Consider the following 22,308-nt stretch of genomic DNA (forward strand, 5'->3'; position numbering starts at 1 on the left):
AATTCTGGAAGTGCTCCCAAGAAGCAGAGAAAAGTCATGACATTAGAAGAAAAAGTTGAATTGCTTGATATGTGCCATAGATGGAGGTCTGCAGCTGCAGCTGCCCGCCATTTCAGACACAATTCATCTTGTAAACTTATGGGGTTGATATTTACCGATAAATGTATTTTCCTTAATCACATTTTTTTCTCTCGCATACTTTATTGTAAGAATACTGTGTGTAATACATGTAACATACAAACTATATGTTAATCAGCTGTTAATGTTATTGGTAAAGCTTGCAGTCAACAGTAGGCTATTAGTAGTTAAGTTTTGGCAGAGTCAAACGTTAAACTTGGATTTTTGACTGCACAGTGGGCTAGCACCCCTAATCCCTAGATCGTTCAAAGACCAACTGTACTATTTTGGATAATGGGGAATAAAACAATGTTTATTATATGCTCTTCCACCTCTGGAAAATCATAGCATTGTTTTTACTTTTTTTTTAAGAAAAAAGAATCTTCCTGAAAAGTTATGCCTTTTAATTGTGATATACATCCTGGCTATTTAGAATATTTCATTGAGAAATTTTTGTTTCCTCTAATATTTTTGTTGTTTTTTGTTTGTTTCAAGTGAAATAACTAAATCTGAAAATGCTAATGTGGACTTAAAACAGATATTTTGTTTAATAAAGGAATCAATAATTTTATTTTGATGCACAGCAACTATTTGAGAATCTTTTAATAAAATTGATATTGGATGATGAGGATTTTAAAACAAGGGTTTTAGACTTAAGAAAAAGAAAGGTAATTTGTATTTATCCTGTCCTTTATTAAAATCAATTTGAAAATGTAGGAAATTAGTAGTAGTGGAAAACACTAATGGATAAAAATAAGCCAATATACTTTGGCCACCATGGATTAGTTAAGGATACATATATGTGTATGTCGAGTATCATTGTTTGATTTACAAAATGCTTTCATTTTATCTTCTATAATCTATTTCTCCTATATCACTTTGGTATAGGTATTGCTTAATCCCTTTAAGAAATGAAGAAAAAACTTCAGAGAGGCTGAAAAGAATTGCCCAAGGTTGTCTGAGTCCAAGTCCTATAATGCCTTACACAATAATAGGAATTTTGACATGGTGGATGATGAATATTTTTGACTAAGACCATGGTCAGTGTGGTGCACTGAGAGTCAATACACCCAAATTACACTATGCCATTGACTGCTTTGTTCTGGTTTGTGCCTGTTTCTAAGTAATAAGGATTACTGAATTTAGCAATAGTGGAAACAGAGTGATGAATGAAATGAACAAGTAAAGCGGCCCCAGCTCTCATGGAGGTTGCAATCTAGATAGAGATACAGAGAGAAAAATAATTTCAATGTGTTAAGTGCTAAAAGATAAAGAGCACATAACCTAGATTAGGGTGTTATATAAAGCTTCCCAGGAGAAAGGATACCTTAACTAAAACCTGGAGGATAAGTAAAAGTTAGTCAAGTGAACACAGGAGGAGGTGGATGTTCTAAATAAAGGAATAGCAAGTGAAAAGACATGATGCAAAAGACAGCATCTGTTGTTCCAGGACTTGGGAAGCACAGCGTTAATTATTATAGATTTACGTGTGTATGTTGGGGCAGTGGCTTCAGTGAAGGAGGGAGTGGTGAGAGGAGGATAGATAAGAAGGAGCCAGAGGACTTTGTGAGTAGAAGTTTTGGGGAGTAGGGTACAAGAATGCTGGGAGCTTCAAAACTACAAGTAGGAGGAGCAACCATTAAGAGACTTTTACAGAAGTCCAGGTAAGAAATGATGGTTGCTGGAAAAGGCTAGTAACATTGCAGATAAGATGGGGAATGAAAAGGTAAGATATTCAAAAAAATATATAGGAGTAGAATTACTGGGGGTTTAATGATCAGTTGGATGGAGGGAGAAGAGAAGGTGGTTCCTGAATTTCTGACTTGGCAATTGGCAGGATAGTACTACTATACTAAGAGGAGAGACATAAAACGGGTACAAATTTGAAAGGAAGAATGTACAGGGGATGATAAAAAATTGAGTTTTAGACATGTTGAGTAAGAGGTACCTGTGAAACATCAAAGATATTAAGTAGACTTGGCTTAATGGGTCTGACAATGACTTGGGAGATTTTAGTTGCAGACAGATATTTGGGAATCATTGGGTGTGTAATACTTTCTTCTGTCTCATTAGGATTGGGAGAATAGAAATATCAAGTATATTTTTAAGTTATTTTTGAATAAGGGTATTATGTTTAATTTGCATGATAAATCTGTAAGAAACCTCTAGGACAGGGAAACATTGCACATAGAAGTGGCGAGTGGCTTGAAGCATTGCCTAATATATAAAGACATCCGAATTTTTAAAAGGTGGAGTAGGTAGAGGGAAATTTTAACTTATTTTTAAAAATATGACAAGAATTGCCAGATTGGGTTAAAAAATCAAGACCTAACTCTATATGCTATCTGCAAGAAACCCACCTCAAATATAAAGACATAGATATATTAAAAGTAAAAGGACGGAGAAAGATATGCCATGCAAAGCACTAATCAAAAGAAAGATGAAGTGGCTATATTAGACAAAAAGTAGACTTTAGAATAAAGAATGTTACTAGGAAAAAAGAAGGACATTACATAATGAATAAGGGAGAAATTCATCAAGAATGCACAACAAGCACAGATATTAATGGACCTAACACAAAAAATGGAAAGAACCAAAGGTGAAATAGAAAAACTAACAATTTTAGTTGGAGATGTTGGTGCTCCTGCTTCAGTAATCCATAGAACTAGTAAACAGAAAATCAGTAGGGATATAGAAAACCTGAACAGCCCTATCAACCAATTTGATTCAATTAAGTTTTAGAGAACACACCACCAACAGCAGAATACATATCCTTTCAAATGTATGTGGGAAATTCACCAAGTTAGATGATATTCTGAGGTATAAAACCTTAACAAATGTAAAGAATTGAAGTAATATAAAATACGTTATCTAATCACAATAGAATTAAACTATAAATTGATAATATCTGCATAATTCTCAAGTATTTGCAAATTAGACAACACACTTTTAAATAAGTCAAAAGGGAAGGCATAACGAAGTTAAAAACTATTTTGAATGGATGGGCAATAAAAATATAACACATCAAAATGTATGAAACTAAGCTAAAGCAGTGCTTAAAAGGTAATATGTAGCATTACATGCTTATATTATAAAACAAAAAAGGCCTCCAATCAATGATGTAAGTCTCCACCTTAAAAAGTTTAAAATAGAAGAGCAAATTAAATCCCAAACAAGTAGAAACTAGAAAATATTAAAGAGCAGAAGCGAAATTTTAAAAAAGATTCTAAAACCAAAAGCTGGTATTTGAAAGACAAAAATTAATAAACCTCTACTCAGACTTATCAGATGGAAAAGGGGAGAAGACATAAGTTTTAATATCAAGAATGAAAAAGGTGCTATCACTGTAGATCCTACAGACATTAAAATAAGAGAATATCATAAACAATTTTATGTCAATAAATTTGATAAATAAAATGGACACATTTCTTGACAGACTATCAAAGCTTACCTAAGAGTTACTAGGCAATGTAAAAACTTTCCCACAGTAAAAATCTGATGGCTTCATTGCAAATCCTACAACATTTAAGGAAGAAGTAATACCATTTTTATACAGACTTTTTCCAGACATAGAAAAAGGGAGGAAAGCTGGGCATGGTGGCTCACACCTGTAATTCCAGCCTTTTGAGAGCCCAAGGCAGGAGAATCACTTGAGCTCTGGAGTTTGAGACCGGCCTGGGCAATATATAGTGAGACTTCATCTCTACTAAAAATAAAAGAAAAAATAGCTGGGTGTGGTGGTGCATGCTTGTAGTTCCAGCTACTCAGCAGGCTGAGGCAGGAAGATCACTTGAGCCCAGGAGATAGAGGCTGCAGCAAGCTATGATTTTACCACTGCACTCTGGCCTGGGTGGCAGAGTGAGATCCTGTCTTGGAAAAACGAAAGGAAAAGGAGAGAAAACTTTTCAGTTTTATGTGACCCGCATTACCTGATATCAAAACCAGGCAAAGAATTTATAGGAAAACTACAAGCCAGTATCCCTCATGAATATAGACATAAAAATGTTAAACAAAATATTAACAAATAAAATCTAGTATATAAAAAGATTAGAAAATACATCATGACCAAATGAGCCTTACTGCAAGAATGCAAAGTTGGTTCAATATTCATAAATCGATCAATGCAATTTACCATATCAACAGACTAAAGAAGAAAAAAGTCATATGATTATCTCAATAGATACAGAAAAAACATTTTACAAAAATCTGTCATTTGTTCCTGATAAAACTTTCAGAAAACAAGGAATAGAAGGAAATTTCCTCTACCTGATAAAGGGGATTTATGAAAACACCTAACATCATACTTCATAAATATAAAATCCTTTCCCCCTAAGATCAGAACAAAGCAAGAATGTTGGCATTCTTCACTCCTATTCAATATTGTCCAGGAGGTCCTAGATAGTGTAATAAGGCAAGAAAAAGAAGTAGGCATACAGATTGGAAAGGAAGAAACAAAAATGCCTTCATTTGTAGATACCGTGATTGTCTATGAAGAACATCCAAAAAATTTAGAAAAAGCTACTGGATCTAGCTAGGCATGGTGGCTCACGCTTGTTATCCCAGCACTTTGGGAGTCTGAGGCAGGCAGATCACGAGGTCAGGAGATGGAGAACATCCTGGCTAACATGGTGAAACCCCGTCTCTAATAAAAATACAAAAAATTAGCTGGGTTTGGTCGTAGGCGCCTGTAGTCCCAGCTACTCGGGAGACTGAGGCAGGAGAATGGCATGAACCCAGGAGGTGGAGCTTGCAGTGAGCTGAGATTGTGCCACTGCACTCCAGCCTGGGAAACAGAGCGAAACTCTGTCTCAAAAAAAAAAAAAAGAAAAAAAAAAAGCTACTACTGGATCTATTAGGTGAGTTTAGCAAGCCCACAGGATACAAGGTCGATATATGAAAATGAACCATACTTTTTTATACTAACAGCAAACATTTTGAACTTGAAAACTTTTTAAAGTATATTTACAATAGCATCCAATTTACAAATACCTAGGAATAAATCTAACAGAACATGTATAAGATTTGCATGCCAAAAACTGACATACATTAATGAGAGAAATCAAGACCTAAACTAGTGGTAAGATATATTGAATTTATGGATTAGGATTCTCAATATTGTCAAAATGTCAGTCTTCCTAAATCGATAGATATAATGCAAATACAGTCACAATCTCAGCAGTCGTCTTTGTGGAAATTGACAGGCTATTTCTAAAATTTATATAGAGAAGTAAAGAACCTAGAATAGCCAAAACAATTTTGAAAAAGAAAACGTTGGATCATCCACACTACCTGATTTCAAGACTAGCTATAAAGTTACAGAAATCAAGACAAAATGATTTTAAAAATTTTATGGTTAAAAAAAGTGAGCTCTACCCTCTTAACAAATTTTTAAGTGTACAGTATTGTTAACTATGAGCACAAAGTTGTACAGCAGATCTCTACAAGTTTTTCATCTTGTGTGACTGAAACTTTATACCCACTGAATAGCAACTCCCCTTTTTCCCCTACCTGCAGCCCTTGGCAACCTCTATTCTACTTTCTGCTTCCATGAGTTTGACTATTTTATGTAATTCATGTAAGAAGAATCATGCAATATTTGTCCTTCTGTGACTAGCTTATTTCACTTAGCATAATGTCCTCAAGGTTCACCCATGTTGTAGCATGTGACAGGACTTTCTTCCTTTTTATGGCTGAATAATATTCCATTACGTACGCACACCACCTTTTCTTTATTCATCCACCAGTGGACATTAAGGTTGTTTCTACCTCTTGGCTGTTGTGAACAGTGCTACAGTTAACATGGGAATGCAGATATCTTGTTTAATTCTTTTAGATAAATACCCAGAAATGAGATTGCTAGATCATCTGGTAGCTCTATTTTTAATTTTTTAGGAACCTCCATGCTATGCTCCATAGCAGCTATATCATTTTACATTTCCACCAACAGTGCACAAGCGCTGTCATTTCTCTGCATCCTCACCAACACTTGTTATTTCCTGTGTTTTGTTGTTATTGTTGGTGTTGCTTTTAAATAATAGCCATCCTAACAGGTGTGAGGTGATATCTCATGTGGTTTTGATTTGTATTTCTGTGATGATTAGCAATGTTGAGCATCTTTTCATACACCTGTTGGCCATTTGTATGAATTCTTTGGAAAAATGTCTATTCAAGTCTTTTGCCCGTTAAATTTTTTTTTAAGTTTTTATTTTTTGAGACAGGGTCTTGTTCTGTCACCCAGCCTGTTGTGCAGTGGCACAGTCACAGCTTACTGCAGCCTTGACCTCCTGGGCTCAAGTGACCCTCCCATGTCAGCCTCCCAAGTAGCTGGGACTACAGGTGTGTGCTCCTGCGCCTAATTTTTGTATTTTTTTTCTGTAGAGACTGAGTTTTGCTGTGTTGCCCAGGCTAGTCTGGAACTCCTGGGCTCAAATAATCTTCCTGCTTTGGCCTCCTAGAGTGCTGGGATTATCAGCATTAACCACTGCACCTGCTTTTGCTCATTTTAAAATTATGTTATTTTCATTTGGTTGGTTCTTTTGCTGTTGAATTGTAGGAGCTCCTTATATATTTTGAATATTAACCTCTTATCAGATTTTTTGGTTTACAAATATTTTCCCCCATTCTGTAGGTTGTCTTTTCACTGTGTGATTGTTTTCTTTGGTGTACAGAAGCGTTTTGGTTTGATGCAGTACTACTTGTCTATTTTTGCATTTGTTGCCTGTGTTTTTGGCGCCATATTCAAGAAATCATTGCCATGACCAATGCCATGAAGGTTTCCTGTATTCTAGAAGTTTTATAGTTTCAGGTATTACATTTAAGTCTTTAATCCATTTTGAATTGGTTTTTTCTTTTCTTTTTTTCTTTATTTTTTTCTTTCTTTTTTCTTTTTTTGAGACAGTGTCTCACTCTGTCATCCAGGCTAGAGTACAGTGGTGCAGTTATAGCCTACGGCAGCCTCAAACTCCTGTGCTCAATAGTTATTATTATTTTTTTTTTTGTAGAGATGGAGTCTTGCTATATTGCCCAGGCTGGTGAGTTGATTTTTGTGTGTGGTACAAGAGAGGTGTCCAGTTTTATTCTTTTGCATGTGACTATCCAGTTTTCCCAATACCATTTGTTAAAGAGACTACCCTTTCCCCATTGTTTATTCTTGTCACTCTTTTTAAATATCAGTTGACTATATGTTCAGTTGATGAAGGGATAGACATATAGGTCCATAGAACAGCATAGAGTCCAGAAATAGACCCACACCAACATGGTCAATTGATATTTTTGACTAAGGTGCCAAGTAACTCATTGGAGAAAGGATAGTCTTCACACAGAATGGTGCTGGAGGAATTAGGAGTCCATATTTTAAAAAAATAACCTTGACAGATACCTCGTACATCTATAAAAATTAAGTAAAAATGTATCATAGACCAAAATGTAAAACCTAAAACTATAACACTGCTAGAACTTCCTGGCCCATGATGGTGGCCACATGTGGCTATTTACATTTAAACTAATTAAAACAAAATAAAATTTAAAAATTCAACTCCTCAATTGTTGCAGCAACATATCAAGTTCTCAGAAGTCACATCTGGCTAGCTATACCCAGTGTATTGGTTAGCACAGATTATAGAACATTTCTACCATAACAGAAAGTTACATTATACAATGCTGTTCTAGAAAAAAAACAGGAAAAAATCTGGAGTCTTAGGCAAAGATTTCATAGGAGGAAGTATGAACCATAGAAACAGAATAATTAATAAATTGGGTTTCATCAAAATTAAAACTTTTCATTCTTCAAAAAGCTCTGCTGACCAGGTGTGGTGGCTCATACGTGTACTCCCAGCACTTTGGGAGGCCAAGGTGGGAGGATTGCTTGAGCCCAAGAGTTTGAGACCAGCCTGGGCAACACAGGGAGATTCATCTCAAAAAAAAAAAAAAAGACAGCCTTTGCTAAGAAAATGACAAGTCACAGACGAGGGAAAAAAATATTGCAAAACATATATTTAGTACAGAACTGGCAACCAGAATATAAAAAGCACAAGTTTCAAAATTTTAACTTTAATAACATATTCATAGTCTGAGAAGTCCTAACCATTTTAATAACAAAAGAAAGTAAAAAGTGGGCAAAAAATTTGTACAGACACTTCACCGAAGAAATATAGATGGCATATTATTTAATTTTTCTAATCTTTTTTTCTTTTTTCGACTCTATTACGTTAGTAACTTACAACTTTTCTAACCTTATACAGGTATGCATCCATTTTTTAAAAATCAGTAAAGGTTATCTGGTTGAGAAGTTTATGATCTACTTTTATTTTCTTTGTACCTCACTGGATCTTACTTTTAAAGTGCAAATCCTGGCAAATAAAACCTGAGGAAGAAAGTCTCTAATTGGGGGTGCATGTGTTTGTGTGTATGTGTGTGTGTGTCTAAAAAAGCAAACATCTTTTTATAGTTGTTTCTGGTTATCCAAGAATAGCAATAGTGAATGTAAAAGGAAGCAGCAGCTCTTGGGCAATCATTTATAGCTTTATCAGTCTATACGATCATGTTAATGAACTAACTTGTTCAGCCTGTTTGGACCATGAGAAAATGTGACCTTCCTAATTGTATTCAAATCCGTCAGTTGAAAAGAAATATGCGATTTGTTTTTCTTGTCTTTAACCTGTCTAGATTTTGCCTAAGCAAATGTGGTAGGCAGAATAGCGGCCTCCTTAAAGATGTTCATGTCCTCATCCCCAAACCCTGTGAATATGTTGCCTTACATGGCAAAAGGGAGATTGTGGATGTGATTAAGGATTTTGAGATGGGGAGATTTCCTGGATTATGCAGGTTGGACCAATGGAATCACAAGCGTCCTAATAAATGAAAGAGGAAGGCAGAAGAGTCAGAGTCAGAATGATGCAATGTGTGAAAGACTCAACTGGCTATTCCTCTCTTTGAAGATGGGGTCAGGCCACAAGCCAAGGAATGGAGGCAGCCTCTTGAACCTGAAAAAGGCAAGAAAATGGATTATTCCCTAGTACCTTCAGAAGGAACATGGACAAGCAGAACTGTATGTAAAATAATAAATTTGTGTTGTTGTTTTAAGCCTTTAAGTTTTTGGTAATTTGTTACAGCAACAGTGGGAAACTAGTGCAGCATACCTACAGGACTGTTGCATTTGTAAGTTCTAAAACACAGGCAACTGATTATTTTTATTTAAATCAGGAGCACAAATCATTTCAAGTTTCACTGCCAGCATTACCTGGCTCTCTAGTGAGCAGGTTTTTGACTCTTGCCCTCCTGCCTAACTCTGTGAAATACTTAGTTCAAAAAGTGTGCACACTGAATGTGCTAAAAAGGGTAAAGGTACCGTGAGTCAACCCAAACATTAGCAGTCCTGGGTGTGTGGGCTGTGGGCCACCTGCACACAATCGCCATTATATGTTTGTACCACCATTTGTTTATTTATTTATTAGTTAATGGACATTTGGTGTGTTACCAGTTTGAGGTGGTATTAATAAAGCTGTTTATAATTTGCCTACAGGTTTTTGTATAGACATATATTTTCATTTCTTTTGGATTAATACTTGGTAGTAGGATTTCTGGATTTTTTAGTAAGTGTGTTTATTTATTTATTTTTTTAACTTCAGTTGTTTTTCAAAGTGGTTGTACTGTACTCTACCCATAATTATGAGAGTTTATATTAGTCCATTCTCACATTGCTATAAAGAAATATCTGAGACTGGGTAATTTATAGAAAAAAAGGTTAACTTGGCTCTTGGTTCTGTAGTCCGTACAGGAAGCATGGTTCCATCTGCTCTGCTTCTGGGGAAGCCTCAGGAAACTTACAATCATGGCGGAAGGAAAACAGTGGGGCAGCACTTCACATGGCTGGAGCAGAAGGAAGACAGGGTACGGGAGGTCCTACACACTTATAAACAACCAGATCTCATGGGAACTCACTCACTATACAGTATCAAGGGGGGATGGTGCTAAACCATTCATGAGAACTCCGCCCCCATGATCCAGTCACCTCCCACAAGGCCCCACCTTCAACACTGGGGATTACAGTTCTACATGAAATTTGGGTGGGGACACAGATCCAAAGCATGTCAGAGTTCCAGATTAAAATACTATGGAATGGTACAAAAAGGGCTATGAAAGACTTCCACCCATCCCTAAGTCCTTTAGCCTGTTATGAAATTTCTAGGATTAGCAGAAATACTAAAATTTGTTAAATCTGGTTGGGAGAATCTAACTCAAGTGATTTACATATGGTTTATGTATAAATGAACTATAATTATTCGTTATCCAAAATGGCCATAATTTCTTTAGGCTACTTAAATATGCTGTCTCTTCAGGTATAATCTGAGAACTGCCATAATACTACCTGGATCGTTGAGGGATTATCTTTTAGCATTGTTACATAAGGGAGTTGGGTGGAGAGAGGAGTATGAAAGTATATGTGGGTCTGAATTTACACATTCATAGAGACCATGCTAAATCACAGCTTTGTTATAAGAATTGAAAGAAGGAGGAAGAGAAGGATTGGGATCCCCTGGTTAGAGGGACCAAAATGGAGAATGTTGTGAAGCAGGGTTACTGGAGCCAGAGGCATTATGATTAATGGTTAGTTTATAGGATTGAATGGTCAGCAGCAAAAAGAGTAGTGACTGCCTGATGTTCAGTTGTCATCAGTGACATGGGTAGAGTACAGTACAACCACTTTGAAAAACAACTGAAGTTAAAAAAAAAAATAAACATACTTACTAAAAAATCCAGAAATCCTGCTACCAAGTATTAATCCAAAAAGAAGGCACCTTCTTTTTGGGCCACTGCTAGATATTCCTTCCTTAATGAAAGACTCCTCCTTGCCCTTGGCTCCAACACTATCAAGCAGATTAAGTGAGGGTTCAAAAATAATCTTTTTTTACCTCTCAAAGGCATTGACCCTCTTTGTTTGGGAAGAATTGTGCTAGGTACTAACAATACAGAAATGAACTAGTTGCAGCCTTTGCCTTTAAGAACTCTGACTTTTCTTTGCATCTCTTAGAACTCTGATATCTTACATATATCCCCCAGGCAAGGTGGGGAGGTAGAGGTGCAGACACAGGAACATAGCTGGATGACACCTCCCACTGGGATACTGAAGAATCTACACGAGGTCAGATGATCTGGCATTGAATCCCAGGTCTAATGTTCTGGTTTGGTCAAATCACTTCAACTTTTTTTTTTTTTTTTTTTTTTTTTTTTTTTTTTTTTTTTTTGAGATGGAATTTCGCTCTTGTTGCCTAGGCTGGAGTGCAATGGCGTGATCTCGGCTTACCGCAACCTCTGCCCCCTGGGTTCAAGCAATTCTGCTGCCTCAGCCTCCCGAGTAGCTGGGATTACAGGCGTGTAATTCTGTAATCCTGGCTGATTTTGTATTTTTAGTAGAGACAGGTTTTCTTCATGTTGGTCAGGCTGGTCTCGAACTCCTAACCTCAGGTGATCCACCCGCCTCGGCCTCCCAGAGTGCTGGGATTATAGGCGCAAACCACTGTGCCCGGCCCAAATCACTTCAACTTTCTAAAGAAATTTCTTGTTCTGTAAAATAGGGATGTATCAGGAAAAAAAAAAATGCTATTTTAGAAGCCAGTTTGCCCTGCAAGTGGAAGCTAAGGACGACAGAATTATAGCCCTTTTTTGTTTTTAGGCCAAGGTAAAGGCCTAATCTAGAGAGGAATGACTGGGAACTGAGGGCTAAAATTGCTCTGCATAGTAAAGAAACAAGAATTTTTGGTTTTCAGTTGAGGCTGGAAGGAAGATTTGTTTTTGCTGTTATTGTTTTGTTTCGCTTTTGTTTGTTTAGGCAAGTGAGAAAGAAAAAGTAGATGCCTGCCTGCCAACAGGCTGAGAAGAGAAGTTGCTCCTCCCATGAGTGAGAAAGAAGGGGGAGGGAGCTTTAATGGCTGATTCTCAATTTTAAGTTGTTTCCTATTCCTTATTGTAATCTTCTTCCACTAAAGATCTGTTCTTCACAAAGCCCAGATGATAATGGTGCTTTGGGGACAGGAAGGAGAGAGAGCTGTGTCCACACTAGTGAAATAAAGAGAGGGGAGATGATGAGAAGGAACAGATACTTGGGTTGGAATCAGGATTTAGGATGAAACAGTGACAAGGGATCATGAAGAAGGTGTAAGCACCCTCCTTAGAATGGTTACTTACTGAACTTGGGTCTGCTCACACAGAGCAGCAAAGCCAAACACTGACTTCGGGATTGCAGGGAGAGAAAGTGAGGCATTTATTGCAGGGCACCAAGCAAGGAGGGTCAGGGAGCTCATGCTTAAGACCTCAACTCCCAGATGGCTTACACAGGTAAGGGTTTTTAAAGGCAGTGTGGCAGAGGTTACAGGCAGTCATAAATCAATACATGAGGCTACATATTGGTTTAACCTAAAAAGGTGGGATATCTCAAAGTGGAGCTGGAGTGGAAGGGTGGAGCCCATAGATCATAGGTGGATTCAGAGATTTTCTAATGTGCAATTGTTTAAGGAGGTGAACCTTTGTCGAAAAATTTGAGGTCAGCAGAAAAGAATGTTAGCTCTGGCCTGTGGGCAATAACTTCCTCCAGGCCCTTCAAGAAGAAAGTTAGAACAAAGAACAGTGGTCAGAGTTCTGTCCTCAGTTCCCCATTACCTGAGGTTTACCTGCCAGCTGACAGCATTTTTCCTTTGGTAGTGGTCTGAGCTTTTGAAAAACAACTTCAGGACATATGTTAAGATACTATCTATAGTTTCTTTAGGGGACCAAACATCTCATGACTCTAACTTCCTTGGCTATTGTTTTAAGCTACTATTACTTTATTTTATTTTATTTTTGAGACAGTGTCTCACTCTGTTGCCCAGGCTGGAGTGCAGTGGTGTGATCTTGGCTCACTGCAGCCTCAACCTCCCTGGGCTCGGGAGATCCTCCTACTTCAGCCTCCTGACTAGCTGGGACTACAGGTGTGTGCCACCATGCCTGGCTAATTTTTGTATTTTTTGTAGAGATGGCATTTTGCCATGTTGCCCAGGTTGGTCTTGAACTCCTGGGCTCAAGCAGTCTGCCTGTCTCAGCTTCCCAAATCATGAGCCACTGTGCCGAGCCTGCTGTTATATTACTTCATTGGTTAACAAGTTGCTTATTTACTTCTCAGGGCTAGCTAGGTGCCTGGAATTGCCCTTGGAGGAATTCAAGATTTTCCTTTATTTTCATGCTTGGGTTGCGGAGGGGCTCATGGGCCCCCAAGGTGGGGTCTCTGCTCCTTCTCAGGATCCCTCTCAGAAAGAAATTATTAAGGAGGCTCTGGGTCTTCTATAGGTATGTGAGACGTGGTATAGAATTTGTATTTGAACGTTAAATTAAGATAGTACAACTTATGACCATTCAGATGTCAGGGATAATATCTACTTGATAAGGTTGGGAGGTTTAAATAAGAATATAAGTGAAGACACTTCAGAAACTAAGGAAATACATTGTCATTCCTAAGATAAAACATTTTTGCTGTAGAGATTTATTTTATTTATTTATTTAGACATGGAATCTCACTCTGTCACCTAGGCAGGAGTGTAGGGGCACAATCTTGGCTCACTGCAACCTCTGCCTCCTGAGTTCAAGGGATTCTCCTTTCTCAGCCTCCTGAGTAGCTGGGACTAAAGGTGTGCGCCACCACACCTAGCTAATTTTTGTATTTTGGTAGAGACGGAGTTTCGTCATTGTTAGCCAGGCTGGTCTCGAACTCCTGATCTCAGGTGATCCACCCACTTTGGCCTCCCAAAGAGTTGGGATTACAGGCATGAGCCATTGTGCCTGGCCCAAGATTTATTTTTAAAAAAGAAGTCAGATTTGAATCCAGCACTGCTAAAAAATGTAATAGTTATCTGGAAGTCATAAGCTGTATGAGAGGTTTCTTTATGAATTTATTTGGTTCAAACTGAATATTTTGAAAAGAGAAGTCAGACTTGAATCCGGCACTGCTAAAAAATGTAATAGTTATCTGGAAGTCATAAGCTGTATGAGAGGTTTCTTTATGAATTTATTCGGTTCAAACTGATAGTTAAAACATAATTTGGACATAAAGATAAACATTTTTTAAATGACTGGATGTGGCCCAAATATGTCATGTTAAGACATGTAGATTTAGGATCCCACAGTAGTAACATCAGACCCATTTAGTGGGAACAGAAAGAAGCTTTTGGTCATGCAATAGTTAGCTGAGATTGTGGATAGGGATGAGAAAAAGGAAATGGTTATGTTGCAAAGGAATGGGAAGTAACGTATGAGGTGTATGCCAAACTTGGTACAGATTATCTTTCTTGATGCCCATTACTGCCCAAAGAAGTATGTGGTAGCATCTCTACTCTTGAGAAGGGGGAACTGTACATTAAAATCATTAGTAACTTGCTCAAAGTTATAACATTTCAGTGACAGAAATGGTATTAGAATTCTTATCCACCTCAAGGCCCATGTTCTTTCCATTCCACCATGTTGCCATGTGGACTCTGCCATAGACCTGGTACCTAAGCCTTGTGTGGTTCAGGTCTCCTTGTCCCAGTTTTATACCAAACCTTAATTGTTTTTCTGCAGAGAACTTTTACAAAAAGCTTCTCATAGGACTTTATGAGATACCATAGGTGGTAAGTATGTGACTTATGCTCAGGAGTAAATTGTTTAAATTCCTGGATTGTCTAAAGTTCCATTTACCTGGGCCTAACCATCTGTGGTGAGGTCATTACAAATGTGCTGGCAAACTCTTTCCATTAGTGGTTCTTGCATACAGTATGCACTTCTTATGTTGTTGGATTCTTTGTGTTGTTGTTCAGAATTTACCTTAGGGGTTTTCTCAAACTCTGCATTCTTACTCTATAGTGGTTTTTGGCTTTCTTTTTTCTCTCCAAGCTGGGTGGATGATGCAGTTTCGTCTCTAGGTGTTAGGATTCTCTTTCACACTGGTTTGTCATGACCTTAAAGTATTTTAAGATGTTCCTTTTGTAATTTTTTTTTTTAATGTCGCGCCCTACTAAGCTAGAGATTTGTTTTACCAAATGAGTTTAAAATACCAGCAGCTGGAGACTCCACAGCATTGTCTGAGTTGACCAAATATAAAAACCCACCAGGTAGACAGCTTTTTATTTTCTTGATTTTGGTAGAGTTTTTTGGTTCCAGACCTGAAGGCTTGTTATGCTTCTGAATTGGCCTCTAGGTTGTAAGAGTTGCTTAATGTGGCATATGATACCAGAGATGGAAAAATGTTTATGATAACTATAATCATCTTATTATAAATTGCCATCATACTCTCTCCTGTCAGATAATTGATGAGGCTTAAACGTTGTTCTGAGCTGCAACCACCCACAAAAACCACACACACGGCGTTTTACTCAAAACTTTACTTCAACCACTACTTTGTGATGCAAAACTAGTGGAATTTTGGGTACTTTCTGTAAAATTGAAATCTTTATGGGGGTTTTCCAACATTCTAGTTGATTGTTAAATTATTAGTGTAAGGAACAAGACCAAGGCAGAGTTTGCCGATGAACATTGACTTCTGTGGTAGGAGAGGACACCAGTGTGCACCTGCATATTCTCCTTAGGAAGAAGCCACCTTGATTGGGCCGAGGATGGATTCTCCCTTTGAAAAATGCAGTTATATAAGAGCTATATACACGAGATTTGTAGTTGTGAAAGATAAAGACTTTAGGAGCTCACTCGCTGCTTATCTTTGCCACAAAGTTTTCGGTCTTGACAAAATATTCAGAGTCAATACTTTCTAATGTGTAGATCCATCATCTCATGAAAGAGATTTGAAAAGAAAAAACAAATCAATCTGTACTGCTCCACATGTAGGACCAAATAAAGTTCTGCATGAGCGCTTTGTGTAAACGCAGAACTGTTATGGGAAACTCGTTACTGATATCCCCATTCTGGAAGGGAGATAGCAAGTGGGAAGAGCTCTCTGTATTTTGCTTAGTCAGGAGATCTTTGTTTATTCTGGAGCTGAGTCCTTGGGCAAGTTACTTTACTTCTTTAGGGCTCAATTTCTTATCTTATTTAAAATAAGTTTCACTTCTGCTATATAGTGTCTCAAGAGCCTTCAATAAGGGTCCTTTGTTATTATATTCTGTCTTATGTAAAGGTGACTTTTACTGTCATATAGTTTGTCTTCTAACAAACACGTATGTTACCAAAATCTGTTAAAAAAAAAAAATTATTTTGGCAAAAACCCAACTCTACCTCTCTAAGTATGTAGTTATGCTCCTAATAGTTTTGAAGGAGCACATTTCCCTCCATGCTGCTCAAAAGTCAGTCTAAGGTTCTCATTGTCAGCCTTAAAATAACTTTCAGAAACTTTCAGGCCGTTGCCATTAACGCTTTATCCAAGCCGTCTATAGTAGAAGTATACAGAGATCTACAATTGAGTTTTTAACAGGTTATTTCCTTAATTTACTCTGGATATCTTAATAATTTCCCACTAGTACATGGCATGTCAGTGCAGAACTTTCCAGTGAACTGGATGGGACTTGGGAGCCAAACAGCTTTGTGTAGTTTGCTGCTGCAAAGATTGAGTTGTTGATTAGCATCCATAGATGAAGTATGCTTGCTTTATAATTTATATTAGGAAGTACTCAGTGAAACACAGTGAAAGAGCACGTTTTACAGGAGCAAAGTCAAGCAATCCATTTCCAGAAAGTACAACCAAAAAAAAAAAAAAAATGGCTGAATGAAGAACAATGAATTAGGAATATGAACTTGAAAGCAAACTAAGTGAATAGTATCAAATTTTTAAAGAATGAGATTAAAGTCATATTTTGTATGTTGGGGGCAGGGTAAATACAGATAAATACAGCTCTAGGAGAAAACTTGAACAGGATGGAATATCATTTAGACTTTTAGGACGACAACAGAGTGGAAGCTTTATTTGTAGAGAGAAACAGGGTAATCACTACACAATTTTAGGGGCATGGAAAGGGTAAGATCCCATAAATGTTAGAAAAGTGCAATGGAATTTCCCAGACCTTTTAACAAATGGATTAGTTAGGGAAATCTGCAAATGCTTGAAACTTGAATTGGTGCTACAGCAAACTTTTAATATTAAATAAAATGGTTTAATTAAATAACATTGGCTTTCTCACATGTTAGCGTACTTTCACCCTGATAACACTAATTCTTCATCTGGGTAGGTAACTTTGAAGGTGACTTGGACCTTGATCTTAAAATAGAGGTGTCGGAAAGTCACAATGTGAAGGAAGCAGGCAGAATTACAATTACACATCAAAGGCCACCGGAGTTTTAACTTCAAATTGCATGTTTCAATTGTACTAGCTTTAGTGTTCACACCCAAACTGCAAGGGTAGGATCTACTACATGGAGGGTGGAGTGGCATTCCAATTCCATTTATTTTCTGCTGAAGCTGGCACACTGAATGAAGATTTATATCTTAAGTGACAGGATTCAAACGGAACATGACAAACCTGTAAAAGCTGCAACTTGGCATGTCAATGCAGAATTTTCCAATGAACTGGATGGGACTTGGGAGACAAACCACACACACTGCCACATTGCGCTGGGCAGTGTGAGAGATCAAAGAGAAAGCCCAGGGGAAAAGCAAGTCCTTGCTAGCTAACGCATGCGTTGTGGGGGTTAGCATAGATTGCCATTTTGCTTACAGATAAAAGTAGGTATCTCTCTTAGGCTTGCCTTACGATGGAAAAATTTTGTGGAGACAGGTTGCACTGACTGGAAAAAATTAATTTGTTTTTAAGTTATCAAATTTATAAAGTAGAAGCATTAATTACAAAACTAGCCATTTAACTGGAATTTAATCCTGACCCAGTTCCCAACATTGGGTGGTATTATTTACCAAAGCACAGAGAAAATGAGTGTCAAAAAAAGCAGCCAGAGCAAGCACTGATTTGAGGAGGGAACAGGTTTTACTACGTTTGGACAGGCGAGGTGGCTCTGTAAAAACATTTTACACACTGCTGAAGGACCCTGACCACTGGGCATGAACTAAAACAAATTTCAGCTGTTCCCGATACTTCCACATTGCATACAGCAAATAAAAGATCCCCCAGTGAAAGCAGAAGAGACAAAAGATTTAGTAGGATGCTCCCAACAGCCTGGCTGGCAGTCACTGATCCCGAAGAATGAATGAATGTTGTACTAAATACTCCCCAATGTTTGTTCTAATAATTCTCCTCAGAGTTGTCATAACAACAAGTTTGTTTTTTAATAATCAGGTAAACATTTTCTGAATTAACCTGGTAATCAAACCGATTGTACTTCAAACTGATCCTAAAGAAAGTATATAATTGGAATAGCAGTTAAGTCACAAATGCCAAATGAAAGCCACCAGCCAGTCACTGTATATTCTGCATCATTTATTAAATATTTTTATATATGCATTTACAAACTTTACTCATTTCAGAACTCTGCTTTCAATGCATTTTTAAACTTTTTTTTTGCAGAGAGATTCTCTTGTAAAATGAGATCCATGTACAAAACTAGGCAACAGATATAAAAGTTTCCTTTCATACTTTTCATCCATCAAGAAAAGAAATCATGTGACAAATAAAAGGTGGCTCTTTCAGAAGAATAATATGTCTGTGTTCAACTATGACTTCTAATGAGATAGTTCATATTTCATCTTTATATGGATGTATATAGTTTTAATACTTCTTAGCTACTGTAGCATGTTGGTTCAAATGAAGAAAAAAATAAACTATTGTTTGGACTAGATAATCTAGAAACCATCAATTATGCATATCTTTACAACGTGACATCAAAATTTACCCAGGAGATGACACTGATTGGCCAGCAGTATGCATTTATCCTGAACATTGCATAAAAAGTTCCCTTTAAAAAATTCATTATCTTCTTCACAAGCTAAAGTATGAGCCTCTAATTTGGCTCTCTTATTTAAAGAAATAGTTTAAATGATCAATTTAGAAGCTTAAAAGTATCTTTGAAACTAAAGTTGCTTTTCTTAAAATGAATGCTGATTTAACAGTTCATAGACTTGGAGCATTATCACTAGGAGACGGAGGCACTACTGCCACTAACAACGAGAAACAGCATCACCATAGGATAATTACATGGTACAAAATGCCCAGGGGCCTGAAACTCACTATTAATATAATTTTGGCAGCAGCATCATTTGATAATTAACCATTTATTACATAGTATTAACACACCAGCTTCAAAGATGTGCACTCCCTTTAGGACACTCGGGAGCTACAAATTTATTGTGATTGCATAATTCGTATTGCACAGTTTTATAAAAAACATAAATACTGGCTATTCTAGTTTTAAATACAAAATACATGTCATATACTTTTAAATCTATAATCTGGTTCAAGTGCAAATCAGGTGCTTTCTATTAGTCCTTCCAAAAAAGGCATTTTTAATATTTTTGGCACAAATGAAATGTCATCATGCCAACAATTCTAATTACAATACATATATCCAAACCTTTAGAGTAGCAATCATATACATACGGTATAAAACTGAGTATTTACAAATGTATTCAGCATAAATGTAACCTTCGTGGGTGAATCAGAACTCATTAGCCATACCCACACTAATAATAATTATAAAAGGTAAATACAATTCCTTTTTTTCATTTGCTTAGGCTGGTTGTTGTGGGTTGACATTCATGTGAGGAGGATGTCCTAGAAGACCAATTCTTTGTTTCTGCTTCCTTTGTTCTGTCATCTGGAAAGTTAAAAAGTTTCATCATTAGACCCAGATACTTCCTGTACGTCAAATCGCATACTGAACCATAGATTTACCTCTGTGGTTATGGTTTATACTGAAACCCACTTTCTACAAATAGTGTACCATCGCTATATCAAACACACAGCACTTCAAAAAGAGCATCTTCTTAGGCAGAATGGGAAATTCTGTGACCTAGTCATGCAGTGTAACGTTCAGAAGTATTGCTTGCTACTTGTTTCACAAAGAAACAAAAAACAATAAAAGCACAGGATTCTTTCTTGTTTCCCAAATCCATTTCCAAATGATTTGAAGACTCATCGGAAAATGGTGGCTTTGTACGACAGTAACAACACGCCATACTATCAAGAAAAGCAGTGTTTACAATCCTAGGTTTGAGAGGGAGGGCTTATGTCCACACTCTTTCAGTGGGTCCTGATTTTTCTCTTCAATGATTCTTGAGTAGTTGGTTAGAGAAAAAAAAAATTACCTACCACAACTAGGAAAATGAGAAATGTTCTCAAATCTCTTTGAGGTCCAGAATGATTAAATGCTGTAAATAATGCTGTGGCCATTCATGTTATCTATTTCCTGCCACCCAGTAGACACTGAGGCTTGCTTAAGGTCAGGTGAGATCATTGCCTAAGACTAGTTCAAATGAAAAAGTGCTTTCAAAACCCCAAACAAGAAGCTGATTCTGTTCATTTGGTTGCTGAACTAAATATATTCTCATGTTGATGGGTCTCTAGACCTGTTTTAGGTATTTGATGGCATACATACTTCTGCCTCTGTATTAAGATTTTCCTTAACCCAGTAGTTAGTCTTAGTTTTGGATTTAAGGCTGAGCATTCAAGTCAACTGAGATAAAAAGGCTGCACGAAATATATATTAGAAAAAATTGTTGTCTACAAGTGGGTTAAGGTCCTACTCCTATGTTTTCAGCTTCCTAAAATTGTAGAAGAATTAGGGTAAAAAGAATAAAGTCTTTGGAATCAGACCTACTTTCTTATGGTTTTGTCATTTAACTTATCAAAGTCTGTTTTTTCATCCATACAATCAGGATGATAATTCCTAGCTCATTGGTGGAGAATTGCGAGGTTATATGTAAATTTCTCAGCACAGCATCTGTCACATAGTAGATGCCTTAATCTCACTTTTCACTTGAACTAATTTTTGGTACAAAATATCTGGAGAGAACATAAAATAAGACTAATTTACCTAGGTTCAGTTTTAATATGGTTATTTTTTCTTCTTCAAAACTAGCATTATCCTCTCAAATCAAAATACTGTTTTTAGGCTCCTGTGGAAATGCTTTCTCTGTTATAATTTAGATGGGAAGATTTACAAGGACTTAGTATTTCCAAAAGGTAGCTTTCAATAAAGCTTTTAATGAAGAAATGGATTAGGAAATTCCAGCTAGCCCCTGAAGTTTCCTTAGGTGAGTGACATCTTTAAAGGAAGTGTTACACACTACACTGTATCCACAGATTCAGCTCAGGAAGGAGAACCTAATATGACACATGAAATAAATTCACAATTAGGTTAAAATGCCAGTAATTCATTCATCTTACTGCCTGATAGTTCAGATGTTTAGCTCAGATTTTTCTCCCACAACCCTTCCCTTGGCAGGTAACCTTGAGAGGGAATCCAATACAACTTAGCTAAATTTGGATAATCTCAAGTGTTCAAAGTCATTTAGAAATGTTGGTGTGCTCAGCCGGGTGCAGTGGGCTCACGCCTGTAATGCCACCACTTGAGGAGGCTGAGATGGGCAGACTGCTTGAGCCCAGGAGTTCGAGACCAGCCTGGGCAACATAGCAAAACCCTGTCTCTATCAAAGGAAAAAAAAAATTAGCTAGGCATGGTGGCATGTGCCTGTAGTCCCAGCTACTTGGGAAGCTAAGTGGGAGGATTGCTTGATCCTGGGAGGCAGAGGTTGCAGTGAGCAGCGATGATGCCACTGCACTCCAGCCTGGGCAACTGAGGTCTTGTCTTGGGGAAAGAAAAAAAAAAAAAAAAGAAATCTTGGTGTGCTCAACCCTTATTGAAGGATACTTTACTCGAAGCTTATATTTAAAGCTGCTGAGATCTTTCAACTCAAAGTTGAATGTCAAAGTTGGCCATTAAGACTCTTTCCCCCTGTAATTTTGCTTTAAATAACTACTTGTATTTGAGATGACCTTTTAGTATGCATATTTTCATCCCTGTTTGTTAAATCAGCTCTCCTTGACTTTTCAATTTGTCGGTTAGTCTTTCTCTTAAACTTTAAAGCAAAGGAGTCTTTATTTGGTGGCCTGGCTTCCTTTTCACTTCCACAGCCGCAGCCTGATATCTCAGGTAGCAGCCCTATTCATTTTTCTTTTTAAGTGATCCCATCACCCACCCTCCCTCCCTAACCTTAAGGCTCCAGGCTCCCCACTGACGTGGGTTAGCAGCCAATTCTTTGCTCAGGTAGTCATATTCCTGATAATTTTAAGTACCAAC

General features: G+C 37.3%; 1 protein-coding gene and 1 long non-coding RNA gene across 2 annotated transcripts in view; one reads left to right on the top strand and one right to left on the bottom strand.

The window, feature by feature from the left end:
* Window positions 1-9,010: 9,010 nt before the first annotated feature.
* The window catches only part of LOC105528642, a 42,647-nt gene continuing 29,349 nt past the window's right edge, over window positions 9,011-22,308 (top strand). The window contains exon 1 of the long non-coding RNA XR_001004388.1: window positions 9,011-9,163. This is a non-coding gene — a long non-coding RNA (uncharacterized LOC105528642). The remainder of the gene's footprint in view (window positions 9,164-22,308) is intronic.
* ITPR1 (inositol 1,4,5-trisphosphate receptor, type 1) overlaps window positions 18,475-22,308 on the bottom strand; it is a 354,179-nt gene continuing 350,345 nt past the window's right edge. The window contains exon 61 of the mRNA XM_011965454.1: window positions 18,475-19,824. Coding sequence (XP_011820844.1) covers window positions 19,738-19,824 — 87 coding nt within the window. The 3' untranslated portion in view covers window positions 18,475-19,737. The remainder of the gene's footprint in view (window positions 19,825-22,308) is intronic.

This window comes from Mandrillus leucophaeus, unplaced genomic scaffold (assembly GCF_000951045.1).
Source record: "Mandrillus leucophaeus isolate KB7577 unplaced genomic scaffold, Mleu.le_1.0 Scaffold727, whole genome shotgun sequence".
Lineage (NCBI taxonomy): Eukaryota > Metazoa > Chordata > Mammalia > Primates > Cercopithecidae > Mandrillus > Mandrillus leucophaeus.